At 34.7% G+C, this 15,948-nt stretch overlaps 1 protein-coding gene across 8 annotated transcripts in view; it reads left to right on the top strand.

The window, feature by feature from the left end:
* The window catches only part of ADAMTS6 (ADAM metallopeptidase with thrombospondin type 1 motif 6), a 153,501-nt gene that overhangs the window by 78,152 nt on the left and 59,401 nt on the right, over window positions 1-15,948 (top strand). For all 8 annotated transcript variants that reach the window (XM_068666451.1, XM_068666455.1, XM_068666453.1 and 5 more), the window contains 2 exons: window positions 2,167-2,308; window positions 13,990-14,097. In XM_068666451.1, the coding sequence (XP_068522552.1) occupies window positions 2,167-2,308; window positions 13,990-14,097 (250 nt within the window). The remainder of the gene's footprint in view (window positions 1-2,166; window positions 2,309-13,989; window positions 14,098-15,948) is intronic.

The raw sequence follows: 15,948 nt of genomic DNA, 5'->3' as shown, positions 1-15,948 counted from the left end.
TTTGTGGAGATCTTGAGAGATGGTGATGTAATGTAGCTAAGTGCATAACCACTTACTAGTCTTTTTCTTGCCATTTTATTACAACAATCATATTTCATTATGGTGAGAATGCTGTCATCAGAGCAGACTGGGCATATTTTTGAAATTTCTACAAGGATTTGACTTATATAGAAGTGTTAAATATTTATTTCTGCCGTTATGTGTCTTGTAGAGTAGTTGTAGAGTTTAGTGTACAAGTTCAGTGCATTTGAAGATTCAGATCTGTAATCTAGTACTGTGCAGGGAGGGATCTGTATGCTTATGGACAGTATCACCAAAGGTAATGAGAGGTTTATAAATGCTGTATCCTTGCCTGTTTGTTTACAGGATCATACCTTAGAGACCAAACTCTGCACTATCTGAATCTGTGGAAATGTTCCAGTCATATGTAATACTAGCTCAAGCAAATGTTAAACTTCCCATTGCTTGTTTAAGCAAAGTTCCTGCCTGCACATTGGTTTGGACAATGCAGAAAGATCAAATTGTATTTGATTTGTTTCCGTATTGGAATTATTAACATGTACTCTTTACACATGGAGAATACAACACTGAAATGGCTTAAATTCAAAAGAATGTAGGATAGTTTCTCAACTTCTGCCATTAGAAATTGTATATGCTTGCAATCCTTGAAACTGGAGTAAAGGAACTAGTACATTATTTTTTTTACGTTAAAATCAAAAGTTTGATATTTTAAAGGTAGATTTCAACATCTTATGTCTTCATTGTGGGGATAGGAGGAGTTATGCCTTGATCTGGGGGGGGAAAAGGAGGTGAATCTGATTAAATTTATTGGGATTAGTAACTGAAAATTGTATCTTTTATTTATTTACTTGATAATTGCCTTAGTTACTGTTTGCTTTCTTCTGAAATGGTCAGTGCTTGTTTGTTTGTGTTTTTCCAAAGGGGTAGTTGTAGTATTCTGAAAAAATAATCAAATAAGTTTAGAATGAAAACACAAACTAAATGGTTAATTTTTTATTTTTTTATCTGCAAGTGAAAAATACAGCAAATTGGAGATCTCCAAAAAACAGTGTAGAACATTCACTTCTGAAATTATGTTCCTTTGGCAAGGTGCATGGAAAAGATTTGGAAAAAAAACATCAGTGCTGGCAAAATTTGTAGGAATGTCGGAAAAAAATTTGAAGTGTTGGCACCAGAATTCTTTAAAAATCCTCACTTATTCACATGTGAAATGAAAGTAAAAAAGCATCTGTCCTCTTTTATGCTCACTGACTAAATAAAACTGAATAATTATATTTAGTAAAGTATGAAATTTTCTAAAGAAAAGAACTCTGTCTGCCTTTGACTTTGTTATTGTTCCACTATGCTGAAATATTATGGTTAAATATGAGCATATTTTGAAACAAAACAAAACAAAAAAACACCCACAGAATGGTGAATATAAAGGAAAAGAATATTCAAGTTTTGGAAGATGATGATCTTAGTTAAAACTTGAAATTCTGAAGACTATATGTTGTTAATGCAATAGAAAAGATCTTTAGATCCATATGAATTTTAAGATCCTAGACAATTTATACCACTGGAACAGTTTTGTTCTCTCACATGGAATAGGCATCCTTGTTAGGGTCCTAATCTTATAAACATTTAGTCATGTTGAAATTTTAGTGTGTTTTACTTTTTCATAAACCGGTTGAGCTGCCGTTATCTGTAATATTTTAAGGTACTTGGCTGTTTGAAGGATCAGAAAGATTGTTAAGAATTATAATCTTTATTTATTTTATTTGCTTAATTTGTTTAATTTTTGTTCTATGACCAAATGTACCTATTATTTAATGAAAACAAATAGGAACCTTAAAACAAAAATGAAAATCAGTCTTGTGTGGCTCAGTAATTCTTGTACTTTTAAAAAGGATAATATAAGAAATCTATTTCATGATCTAAAATAAGCATTTTTGTTAATAATTATGATGAAAAATTACTTTGATCTCTTAATTCCCTTTAATATATATATATTTACCATGGGTGTACCATCGTACTGTTTGTTTATTGCGATCATATTTGTTTCACACCCAAAGACGTTAAAAGTAAGAACTAGATACATGATATCATTACTGTGATTTACAGTCAGTAGAATTCCTAATTCCTTTGGTCCTTTATGTTGAACAGTTCGGGCCGTGGTACTTGCCTTGATAATGAGCCTCCCAAGCGTGACTTTCTTTATCCAGCTGTGGCCCCAGGTCAGGTGTATGATGCTGATGAACAGTGTCGCTTCCAGTATGGAGCAACATCCCGTCAATGTAAATATGGGGTAAGAAGTCTTAATCCTTATGCTGAGTGTTCTTCTTAGTCATTTGTATATATTCCTTTATAGCATAATTTTTTAGTTAGTTGCACTAGTGGGTTACACATTTCTGACAGCATTCTGTCTGGTGCCATCCTATGTAAGCAAAGGGTACATTTTAATCCTTATGCTGCATCTTTTGCTTGAGTCATTTGCACATACTGTACACCAAAATGTGTGGGTAACAATGAGCTGGAGAAGCATTCTTGAATGTTAGGAGAAAAAAGAGCCCAGAACACTTGATCCTGCTCCTTGTAAACTGTGCTACATGATTTTCACTTATTTCAGTTAAATGAGATCAGGTTCATGCTGTATGAATCTTGAAACATGAAATCTGTTTTGTTGGCTTTAACTTCAAAATGTAGCTTTACGTTGAAAAGTTACTTTTGTATTTGTATTTTGCTTTCATTTTCTTTTATTTTTTGATGACGAGTTTGTTGTTTTTCTCATTCTTCAGATCTCTTTTTGAAAAGAAGAATAATTGGTAATGGGAACAGAGGAACTTAAAGCTAGGTAGCTAAATAGAACACTGAATAGCTTAGTGCTTGCAAAGATTTGGCTGTAAATACCAGTGTGCAGTATTGAAGGTAAAGAAATTTGCAGTCAAAATAAAAGCCTGCGCACTTAATATTTCAGTACATTATGCAATATATTTTAAAATATTATTTAAAGAAAATCTTGCAGCCCAAAATGCATAGTAAAAGGATCCATTCCATAATGCCTGACATCAAATAATCAGCTGATTAAATACTCTAAATAAAATAAACCTTGAAAACACGTCTAATGATTAAAAAATACTGAGTTTTATTAGCGTTTTAATGGTAAGACTATTCAAATAAAACAATGTAACCACTAAATTTACTCTGTTCACTTCTCTAAAGCTAGTTATAAAGGAAGTCTATTTTTAGTATCCCTTGGGTGATAAATACAGTATTTTTCTTGGGACGCCTCTTTGGTAGGTTGCACTGTGGAAAGGATTTTCAAAGCTATATGTAGTTGGTTGATTAGCTTGTTGGGTCTTCTATTCCTGATCCTCATCAAACCTTTTAGCCTTTATTGTTCCTCTGTAAGTTCTTACTTCCCACCACTGTTCTCTAAGGGCCCTGTTTCCTGTTGCTAAATCTAAGTCATGTCTCCCCCCCACCCCCTTTTTTTTTCTTACAAATTCTCAGCACACAAACTATTTATTTTAAGACATCTGTATAAGTATTTATTTTAAGAAATCTGCAGGTATTTAATCCATTATTTATAATGGTATTTAATCCATTATTTATAGAATACCCTTTAGAGATACTTTGCATTTTAAATTAAACTGGAAAGTTAACAATGTGCAAAACCTGACTTTTTCACATGTAAATTATTTTTTTCAAACAATGTTAAACTAAGTAATCATTGTTGTGATGATCATTCTGCACAGTACACATGTGTTTCTAAATCAGTTTCTAAAATGTCAACAATCGAAGGTACTAAAGATGTAGGTAATCTTGTCTGTATAAAGTCTGCTTTCTTTTTTGTTTTAAATATTTTTAGGGGATTGTTTCATAGTTACAAAAAAGAGGTTGAAACTTAATTGAGGTAATAGTTAAAAGTGTTCATGTAGCATCACCAGTCCTCTGAGTTGATGCAGTGTGCTATATGCCATCAGTGTGAGCATGACTTAAGTGTCTCAGAAAAAATAACCTATTTTTAGTACTAGGATTCAGACTTTTCATATCTATATAACAGGTTATTGTAAAAGTCTTATAATATCCAATCTAAGAAATTATATAAATTTAAAATATTGTCTACATTTAAAAATATCATCTGCCATGGTCATAATACTTTGGAAATCCCATCATGATGATCATACAGATTTCAAGTGATAACATTGGAGGGAAAGAAATAGTCTTTGTAAGTGAAATGCAGATGGAAAATACAGAAGAAAGACTTTTCTTGTAAGAATGGGTTTGTAGAACTGAGTAGTGGAACTAGATTGAAATACCAGGAAAAGTTAAGCTAAATATTATATTCTACTCTTTCATTATCAAAAGTAAACAGACAGTAGTCTGAGTGTTCCTGTTTGATATGATGTCTACACTAAAATGCTGTAAATAGTTCATTGATCTCATTCTAACAAGTGTGCAACCATGAACTGAAAAACATAATAAAAATCACTAATTAACAATGAATCTGATTTGTGTATTAACTTCTGTCTGGCAGTCAATCCTCTCTATTTGAACTGTCTGGTAAAAAAGGAGGGGGTACAGCATGATGTACAGTATGGGATTTAACGACCCATAAATAAATACATTCTAAAACAAAGGGAAATCTCAGAGAAAATTTCTTGCCATTTTCTCTTGCTCATGTTCTTTATTGATTTGTGATGGCAAGACATGACAAGAGAAACTATTGAACTCTCAAGTCAAAGCAAAAAAAAAAAAAAAAGTAAGTCTCCTTTGGACTCTGATACTAGTGTTAAGATGGTGTTTGTAACATGACTTAGAAAATAGTGATGGTCTTTCTGCTTTGAAATTCTGTCCTAATGTCTTATAAGCCTCTAGAAAAATTACCTCTTTCAACCAATCAGCTTTGATGATCAACGGTATTCATTGCTTGTTCTCCCATATTTCCTCATCTAGTCCCTCTCTATGTGTATTTCAAATGCTTGTTACTTTTGGTCATAAATTAGGTCCTAATCCTGCCAAGAATTTTGTATATTTAAGTACTTAAAGCTTTCTCTCTCACTTAGGAACTTGAAGTTAATACCTGGAGAGGTATTTGAATGTTTAGGCCATGAGAACTCACTGCTAAAGGGTCTGCAAGACCCGTATTTTCTGTGTGTGTGTGTTTACTGACAAGGAGTTTTGCCTTTAAAGGCATCTCTTAGGTAGTTATACTGATATTAGTGTTATTACTAGATCTAATGAAACCATCTGTTTTAGTCACTTATGAGCAAAACTGTTCCAGCAAAAGCAGTGCAGTTGTTAGTCAGATTTCCTTATGTTCTTCAGCACATTGTGTGGCAAGAATTCAAAGTGCTGTTTTAGCATATCAGTGATTAACTGTTTGCAAATAGACAGTGATCTTTTCTAATGTCACATTTTTTACTGTTCTTTATACTTTCCACAAATCTATGATACAGGAGCAATTTAGATAATTTAATTGAAAAAATAAATACTTTTAATAAAGAACTAAGAGGCAATCTCACAAGATACTTAAAATACTTCATTTTTAAGCTACAATTTCAGATAGAGTGTTAAACTTATGACTTCGAGTAAAACAAATTGTAATGATAGAAATTTCACCATATAATGCTGATGCATACCATTTTCTACAGGCATACATGTTTTCAAGTATCTTGTTAGATAGAGCATAGTCAGAAATTATCACAGTTGTTAGGAACAATACCAGTTCCTGTTCATTTATGTAGCTGGATTTTTCTCTCATTACTGTCAAGATGGCTCAGTTCTTCTCTGCTTGTGTTCCAGTTCCCCTGATAGTTCAGAAACTTACTCAATTTGTTTACTCAGGTGAGTGTGAGGAGAACATCTTTTGTTGACTCCTTACCTTATTCACCTTTGAACATCTGCCTAATAAGAGTTGCCTGTTTCTGGGTTAACTCAGGAAGGAATTCCAGTCTTGACTTTGAGTTTCTGTTTTGTGAGTTTAAATAATGCCTGGAATATGCCTGACTGTAACTTACGGATTTTGTGGTTCAAAATAATGCTTTGCTTTAGAGCTGGTCCCCATGTTTTTAGGACAGGGACTAAAACCTCAGACATTTTAATTGCAGTTAATACTTTATGCATATGGTTGATATTGTTGTGGTGTATTTTATGATCTGTGAAGCTGTTGGCTGCTAGCATGAATTTCAGAGAGACTGCCTACAATTCTTGTTAAGAATTCTTTTTTTTTTTTTTTTTTTTTTTTTTTTTTTACATTTTATGCTTTTTCACCTTCATTGGTGTCTAAGTGTTTGGAGTAGAGGTGTAACAGGACAAATGCTACGTTCCTTCTTTGAGCACATGGCTTCACTCAGATCAGGAGGGCCAATCTATTTGTATTTCACACTAGAGTTTAAGACATCAGGTTATATATTCTAGCTGATGACATGCAGCTCTCTTCTTTTTCATGGTCTTATGTTTGCAATGAAATTCTCCAGTTAGTGTCCCAACTAAAGTAACTTAAAATTCAGGTACCAGTTTTTATTCACATTTTGTTGCTGCGTTTTGAAGGACAGATAAGTTCAAGCTATGAACTTATTGCTTATAAACAGGAAGAATGAGGATACATTCTCAAAATTAAGAGTCCTCCTTCTGGCTTCAAGTGATCCCCTTGATTTATTTTTAATGAGTTATGAAGAGTGTTCATAAAGCTAATGACCATTAATAGAAAGTTGCTTGGAAAGTATGTACCACAGAAATAAAGGATATGCAGTCACTATACCTTCACTGCTTTGTAGTTTCCTACATGCCAGTTCAGAGACAGAATAGTGTAACTGTATTATGAATGAGCAAAAGAGCTAACTTGCCTCTCTGGTCAGCTGACAAATGCAGGAAAGTAAACAAACTTCTATACAGAGCAGTTCTGCAGTATTTCTTCTAGCCTAAATTACAGTTGGCCCTTGTAAATTTTAATGTTAGTGAATTAAACTGTCACTGTTTTCATGAAACACTGATATGATTTACTCCACCTAAATAAAGAGGTATTTAGCTTGACTTAGAGCTCTTGTAGGTAGGTAAAAACCCTTTTATTTATTTATCTATTTACTTACTTATTTATTTGCTTTTTCCAAAAAGCAAAGGCAGAGAAGCCACTGGTGTATCTTTACACTAGACTACCAGGTCCCTTCTCTTTCCTCATTGATGCTATGACAAGTATTGTGCATTCAATTCAATTTGTACATAATGCTAACTCACTGAAAAGTGCTCTTTTTCCCCCCTTGACTTCATACCATGGCTAAGTCACTTTATACAGTGTGCTTGCTAGCAATGCATAAGTAGTTAAGTCATATTGATTTACATCACAAATTCCTGTTTTGCGTGGCCTAGATGAGTGGATGGTGAGATGGATTGGCAATTGGCTGGACAACAGAGCTTAGAGCGTTGTGCTTAGAGGTGCAGAGTCCAGCTGGAGGCGTGTAGCTGGTGGTGTTCCCCAGGGACCAGTACTGGGTCCAGTGTTGTTCAATTTATTCATCAACAACCTTGACGATGGAATGGAGTGCACCCTCAGCAAGTTTGCTAACGACACTAAGCTCAGAGGGTTGGCTGATACCCCAGAGGGCTGTGCTGCCATTCAGAGGGAACTTAACAGGCTAGAGGACTGGGCCAAGAGGCAACTCATGAAGTTCAGCATGGGCAAGTGCAGGGTCCTGAACCCTGGGAGGAATAACCCCAAGCACCAGCAGAGTCTGGGGGCTGACCTGCTGGAGAGCAGCTCTGCAGAAAGGGACCTGGGAATCCTGGTGGACAGCAGGCTGACCATGAGCCAGCACTGTGACCTTGGGGCTAAGAAGGCCAACAGGATCCTGGGCTGCATTCGGAAAAGTGTTGCCAACAGGTCAAGGGAGGTGATCTTCCCCCTCTACTCAGCCCTGGTGAGGCCACACCTGGAGTGCTGTGTCCAGCTCTGCGCTGCACAGCACAATGGGCATGGAGCTAGAGCACCTGTCATATGAGGACAGGCTGAGAGAGCTGGGCCTATTTAATCTGGAAAAGAGAAGACTGAGGGAAGATCTCATCAATGTATATAAATATCTGAGGGGAGGGTGTTGAGAGGATGGTGCTGGTCTCTTTTCAGTTGTGCCCTGTGACAGGAGGAGAGGCAATGGGCACAAACTGAAGTGCAGGAGGTTCCGGCTGAATATGAGGGGGCATTTCTGTACTGTGAGGGTCACAGAGCACTGGAACAGGTTGCCCAGAGAGCTTGTGGAGTCTCCTTCTTTGGAGATTCTCAAAACCCACCTGGATGCCATCCTGCACAATGTGCTCTAGATGATCCTGCTCAGACCGGGGCAGTTGGATTAGATGATCTTCAGAGGTCCCTTCCAACCTTGGCCATTCTGTGATTCTGTTTAAATATGTGTAGGTGAAGAGAGGAACTGACAGTCCTGCTGCAATACTCTTGTCTTTTTTATCAACTTCTCCATTATTCTTTATTTTATAAGGTCTTGTCTGCCAAGTGCAAAACCTCTCATCACTGTTGTTGAGGTCTTTTGCATTTAGCATGATCAAAAATTTGAGCTTTTCTTGTGTAAGGACTTAGAGGATCGTGCTGTAATTAATAACATGTGAAATACTTTCAGCTTTATTCTTAAAGTGAATTTTGTTCCCTCTTTTTTTTTTTTTTGACATTGTGATGTGTGTAACCAATGGAAATCCCATAAGTTTTCCTCTTTATGAATCCTAAGGTGGTTTTACATCTTTTTTGTTTCTTTAAAAGTTCCCAGAGTACTATCACCATGATGCAGTCCCTCTTTCTTCTTTCCTTTGACTGTCTTGCCTCCACACCCTCTATCTTATTCTCTCCCTCTTCTTCATTTTTTTCTTTTTCTCTCTATCACAAGAGACACAGACGTAGCACAGGCATGTATGGATCTTATGAAAGCTGCTTAAAAATGACAAGCAGAAGCCAGTGATCAAAGCAGGAGTAGTGCTTCAGTGGATAGCAGAAGCAATGACAAGATTCCAGATTCTGTAGTGTGGTTTAGATAAAGATGGAATAGTTTTCATGGGTTTGAAAGGGAAGATGCTACTTAGAGGTCTCTGACCTTGTGAGGCTTCTGTAGTTTCCATAAGGTTCACATAAGCACCCAATATTGAGGAATGTATGCTGGTTACATAATGCAAATGTATGACTTAAGTTACAGTTTTTATTTCACATTATTTCAGCATGTTTTGATTTGTAACATGCTGCACCACTTAATGAGCATTTGGTAGGAGAGCACTAAAATGGTAACTTTTGGGTGCTTATCTGAACTAAACTTGTTGTTGAACATTACAAAATTCACCCATAATTACAATCAGCCTTCTAGTTTTAAGTGTGTTGCCATCAGAATTTCAGCAGTGAGGCTGGAGATACTCTAGGCTGACGCTTTTCAGATCTGAATTGTAAATTGCAATTCAAGCAAATTATTTTTATGCTCTATTTTAGCAAATGCTCATCAAGAGGTGCAGCATATTATAGATGAAACATGCTGACATAACATAAAATCCTGATTAGCGCTTTTAAACTTTATGGAAAAAAAATGAAACCCTAGCTTATTGAGTTGAATATGCATTGTGAATTTGAAACCCCCCAAATTATCGTAGTTTAATATGCATTGTGAATGTATTTCCCATCTTTTTTTTTTAAACATTATGGGCCAAACTGCTAACTTTTGTTGGAGGCTTTCATTAGTGTTAAATATTAAGAACAGAGCAGTACAGCAAGTTGACCTTCACTCATCCAACTGAGTTTTCATTGTGCTGTATTGTTACTATTTATTCTTATTATATATTATAGGTTGCTTAGATTTTACATAATTTGAAATGCCTATATGTAACTCTGCATGACACAACAGAAAGAGGCTCCATCATTGATAACACTTAGGCAAAAGGAAGATAATTTGATTTGCTGTTTTTTTTCTCTAGATGGGTTCAGCTTTGTTTAATTTACTGCAAATACAAGCATCCGAATTCCAAACTGAAGTCATGGAGCCCTAAGATACACCGTTACAGGTTGTCATCTATCTTGTCTTGATCTTGTGAAAGGCCTCAGCTTCAGTTTATGTTTCCTGGACTTCTAAAACACTTTCCCTTGTTTCCTTTATAAATTAATAGTTATTAAATCCACACACTTGAAGACTGACTTTGAGATCATTGATTAATTTTCAGATTATGCTTCTTTTTCTTAGCTTCAGTAAATTATTCATACAAATTTAATGTTGACAAAAGGTATGTTAACCTCATCCTATGTCCACCAACAAAGAAAACGCTAACCTATTAGTGGGTCACCTTATGTTGTGTTGTGTGTGTGTGTGTGTGTGTGTGTGTGTGTGTGCATGTTAGTGTGTGAGGAAAAGCAGTAGACTTTCTACTGGTGATTTTGAGCCTGACTTTTCCAGGGCAGTTAGGGCAGTTTCTCATATGTTTTTCAGCCTGGTTTATTAAAAACCAGAGAGATGCTTAGAGATATTACGAATAGGACAGTAAGGAAATAATTCAAATGAATAATTATGAAACTGAGGTAGTACCAGGTATAGGGTTGGTATGGTGAACAGAAAGCTTTGTGCACCTTAATAAGAATCTCTCTCAAGTGCCTGAAATCACCTGAAAATAAAGAAGACATAGCCATAGTAATAGATGGCATAATTCCACTTCCATTTAATAGAATAATAGCACAGGTGAATTTTGCTATTTTAGTTTAGCTATCTTGTTTTCAAATGACAATGTTATTTTACATACAAGATAGAAGATATACTTCAAATAGATGATAGTTATAGAAGAGGGGATAGAAGGTGATAGAAGATATACTTCAAATTCTACTATTTCTTTTAAACAAAATACACTAGGGGAAATTAAATCATCAGTATATAAATGGTAAATAAACGAGTAATTTCTCCTAAAAGAAATTATAAAACTTCTTTTAGAAGAAATTACAGAAACACATTCTTTAATTTCTTTTTTTTTTTTTTATTATAGAATATTTCTACAAATTGTTACATTGTGTTATATTAGTTTACAAGTAGTCTGCATTTTGCGTAGTTTTCCATAAGTTTTCTGTTGATCTTGGGATATCGTATGTCTGTCCTTGGACAGAACTCTTTTCTGATTTGAATAGAGGTTTTAGCTTAAGTACTAATAGTGTTATACAGGATTACTTTCATTTTGTCATCAGATGTTTACTGAGAAAAATTGGTACTAAAATTAAGGTCTGAAGAAGGACAAATAGGCTATGTCAGTAATAGTATCTAGTTTTGATAGTTTTTTTTCATCTTATCTCCCAAAACAATTTTGGAAGAAGGAAAATATTTTTTTCTCATTTGTCATGGAGTAGGGAGATGAGCTAACTTGCTTAAAATTATTCTGTAAATGATGAATAACTAAAATAGCTGTATCCATTAGTTCATACAGTTCAGCTGATTATTTGCTTGGAATTATAATGTCTGGGAGAAATTGTTAAATGCTGTCCTTTGTGAGTATGTTAGCCTGGCAATGAAATACATGTTTTAATTATTTCATCCCCCTCTGTGTTAACATATAGATGGTGCATTTGTATAAGGATATCAGAAGTGAAATTCTGCAAGTAAAATCTGAAGCACAAACCAGAATTCTGGATTCAAATCACTCTGAAATGTAAATGTGTTCAAAATCCAGAGTGTTACAGAGATTTTACTTTTTCTTCTGTCTGTATTAGATTGGTTGAAATCTTCATTTCCTAATGCACTTGAATTTTTGATTTTCCAAACATTGGTCCAATCTTTGCAAAAGTAACACAGATATTAATTTAAACATTTGAATTTGATCTGATGTAAAATAAACGTAGGATCTTAAGTAGGATCATCACTGTCTGACACTTCTATTTACAGTCTGACAATGTAAGTCATACATGAAACAGACAAGCAAGTAAATGAGGCACGAAAGTAAGTAAGGCAGTTGTATGAAAGAAGCACCTCATATTGTGTCTGAAAGGAACTTGTTTTAGGTTTTCACTTTGAAATCCATACTGGATTGAAGTTGAGATTCTTGATTGAAGATGTGGTTTTGATGTAGTGTTGAATTTTAAAAATAAACTCATAGTTATAAAATTTATAAGAGAGTTATCAAAAGTCTTTGTGATATCTTCTGTGCTTTCCCTGTTCTATTTGATCTTTTAAACCATATGTACCTGTGGATGCATATCTTAATCTGAAAATCTTACCGAGTAGCAAAAGCAAGTGTTTTATTCAGAGATTTATGTAAGTAAATATTTCTACTGTTTTCATTTCTTTAATGAAAAATAAATTCTGATTTGGAAAGTAAGGTAGTTCTTACTTTTGTAGCAGGTATCCATTTACCTGTGTATTTCTCCTAAAAAAGACTCACAAGTATCCGTTCTCTTGAGTTTTCATAGAGCCACCCACCAAACAGGAATTGTTACATCATTTAATATAACTAAATAGCTTAGGCCAAATTGTCAAATGTTGAGTGGAAACTCCACAAATCAACACTACTTATTCCTCATCATTTCAGACCATGCCAAGATGGTATGTTTTTTATAGATTTTTAAAAAGATGGCTTGCTTCTACCAATCGTGAAACTAAATACAGAGCATATATCTGTCCTGAATGGCACCAGCTGTTTTTAAACTTGGTAAATAATTTTGTATTATTCAGTAAAAATTTGTACTGTTGAACTTACTGCAGTTACTAGGTAATAATGTGTAAGTCCATTTCTATATTCAGTAGAATTTAGAAAGAAGCATTTCTATTCATCATAAGTTTCATGCAAGAAGCTGAATCTTAGGGAATAACATAACAGTTGTCTAGTTGAAGTGCATAGAAAAGATGCCTAGATGCCAGATACGCATTCATTTCCTCAGATAAACACTTAATTTGCAAGGGTGTGGGGGGTAGCTAATAACTTTAACTTGCTCATACTGTCTTTTCCTTTTTCCTCTTTGTACCAAGATTCAGTCATAGAATCTATACAAGAATTATTTTTGGATATGATTTCAAGCAGACATTTAATAAAATGCCTATCATACGGTTATTTAAAGATTTGAGAATTATCTTTCAAATTTTCAAAACTACTTTAAAACAGAAAGTATTTAATAGAAAGCAGGTTGTGAAGTCTCACACAGATCTCAAAATAATACAACAAAGATTATCATGCAGGGCAGTTACCATAAAAACAAATTATTTCTAATTCCATTCTGCATATATAGTCTAAGCCAAGGACAACTGAAGTGGATCACACCTCTCATTATGAATTTCAACCCTAGATATTTTTAATACTGAATCTCTAATGTCAACAGATTTTGACTTAATTTAAATTAGTAAATGCACAAAAACAAATGAGAAAACTTGTAGGAAACTTGAAAACCTTTTTAATGCTGACAATGGAGGGAATTATGATAGGCTAAATCATTTATAAAATGCCACAAATCTAAAATGTTTTAAGGAAATATTTTAATATGTACATACAAGTGCACTGTTTTAGCATGTGTTACAGAAGAGGATTGCAGGTAGTCTAAGCTCCGAAACCTTTTGGTTTAACCTGAAGGAAACAAATCTTGCTGATTCATATTTCGAAGTTAACAGTATCCTTTTACCATGAATTTTTGAGGCAGATAATGTTAATGATGGAGATACTACAGCACATCCTTTACAACAGATTAATTTTACAACAATACTAAAATATATCAAACAGTAATCAGAAAACCAGCACAAAACAATGCTTGCATAGCAGGTGTAGAAAAACACATTTTTGTAGTCTACAATTTGATCCTTCCTGAATTTACGTGGCAGAACATTCTTAAGTAGAATATGCTGGCTTTGAAGTTGCTCCAGCATGTTTTACAAACATCTAGACTCCAGCCCAGCACTTATAGTATGTTCAAAACAAATTTCTCTATATATGTGTATGAGCATTGGAAGCAATTTTAGGCTGTTACTCTGATCAACTTGCTTCTGCCTTCTTTCCTAGGAAGTGTGTAGAGAGCTCTGGTGCCTCAGCAAAAGTAACCGTTGTGTTACCAACAGTATTCCAGCAGCTGAAGGTACTCTTTGCCAAACAGGGAGCATTGAGAAGGGGGTGAGTACAAATAATGTATTGTTTGAATAAGTATTTTACTGTTTGGAAACTACAGGAAAAAAGAATTAAAAAATTAAAGTCCTTATGAGCAGCTATAAGTGTTCAAATAAAGAGAGGTTAATTCAGGATACAATAGTATCCTAATGTAACTGCTCTACCGAATTTATTTAACAATTATTTTATATATATATAAATTTAATATTTATGCTTGCTATAAAATTTTGTATCCTGGATTGAAAAAAGCCTATTACATTCACTATATTTATTTTCTGAGTGATTTCTGTAAAAAACTCTTGTTAGTTTAATCATTATTAAATTTTATGGCACTCTTCCAAAAATGTTTGTTACAACTCTGGGTCTGTTGTGGACTCTGAAAATGTAAGTCATAGCTCTAGAGCCTGATTTCTGTTAAATTGTTAGAAGATAAGTCTATTCTTTCAGACACTACGTGAATTCCAAGCATATAGGAAAAAAGGAAGAAAAAAAAAGGGGGGGGGGGGGGGGGGAAGCCTTACTAAAAGGGTTTTCTAAATGTTCTTATTTCCCAGTGACCAATCTATTTTGACTTCAACTATTACAGAATCATAGAATCACAGAATGGTTTGGGTTGGAAGGGACCTTAAAGATCACTCAACTCCAACCCTGGCCATGGGCAGGGACACCTCCCAGTAGACCAGGTTGCCCAAATCCCCATCCAGCCTGGCCTTGAAATACCCACAGGGATGGGGCATCCACAGGTTTTCTGGGCAAGCTGTTCCAGGGCCTCGCCACCATCTGAGTAAATAATTTCTGCCTTACATCTAATCTAACTTTCCCCTCTTGTAGTTTAAAGCCATTCCCCCTTGTCCTGTCACTGTGCTCCTGGAAGGCCTCTTTAAGGTCTCCTGGAGCCTTCTCTTCTCCAGGCTGAGCAACCCCAACTCCCTCAACCCATCTTCACAAGAGAGGTGCTCCATCCCCTTTGATCATCCTTAATATTGTTATACTTGCATAACTGTGTAGCTTTAAAGAACTTTGGTATGCAGTCTGATAAACTCTCTTGTGTAACAGAAGTATGAAAACTCAGTGTTGCAATAGATAAGCCTAGTGCTACTGTATTTGTCTGAACATGTGAATTTTGATTTTTCATCAATAATTTCAGACAAGGTTCTGAAAATAAGTTTTAGATTAAGAATAGTAAGAGAGTGTTTCTCAGTTGTAAAGGAAAATCTGTACAGATCTTAGAGAAGATCAAAAATATTTTAATCATTAATTTACAGGATTTGCGCTAGAAAAAAGTAATATCATGTTCCTATTTCCACAAAAATATGATAATTTTTATGCAGGTTTTTAGAAAACAATGAAAAGTTATTGTATTTAAACAATTTCCATTATCTCTTTGAGTGTTGCTGTCGTTAAGATTTACTACTCCAAACTGGATTTTTTTTTGTAACAGTGACTACTGTCATCTATTCTCTGTTCTGATTTTTGCCATGTTAGCTGGGCTGATTCCAACAAAGATTATGCCACATTTTGAATTGCAATATGATTTTTTAATAGAATGAAAGCTATTGGGCAGCTGTCACAGTTTATTAATCCCTGCTGATGGCTTCATTCAGGGCCCGTGACCTAGTGCCATTCTGATGGCTTTTCCATGCTGAGTTTGGAAATATTGGTAAACCATGTTAAATAAATTCATTGAAGGGGTCATTAAAAAAAATATATAGTGCTTACAGTTAGCCAATGAAAATAGAGACACCTTCACATTTTACCAAAAATATTACCTTTTATTAGAGTAATAGAAAATGCTAGGAGCTTTATTCTTAGATCAACAGTCTAGGTTTATTTTGGAACCACCACTTCTTGTCAATG

This window comes from Anas acuta, chromosome Z (assembly GCF_963932015.1).
Source record: "Anas acuta chromosome Z, bAnaAcu1.1, whole genome shotgun sequence".
Taxonomy (NCBI): Eukaryota; Metazoa; Chordata; class Aves; order Anseriformes; family Anatidae; genus Anas; species Anas acuta.
The sequence above is the reverse complement of the archived record's forward strand: the minus strand, read 5'-3'. Positions and strand labels throughout refer to the sequence as shown.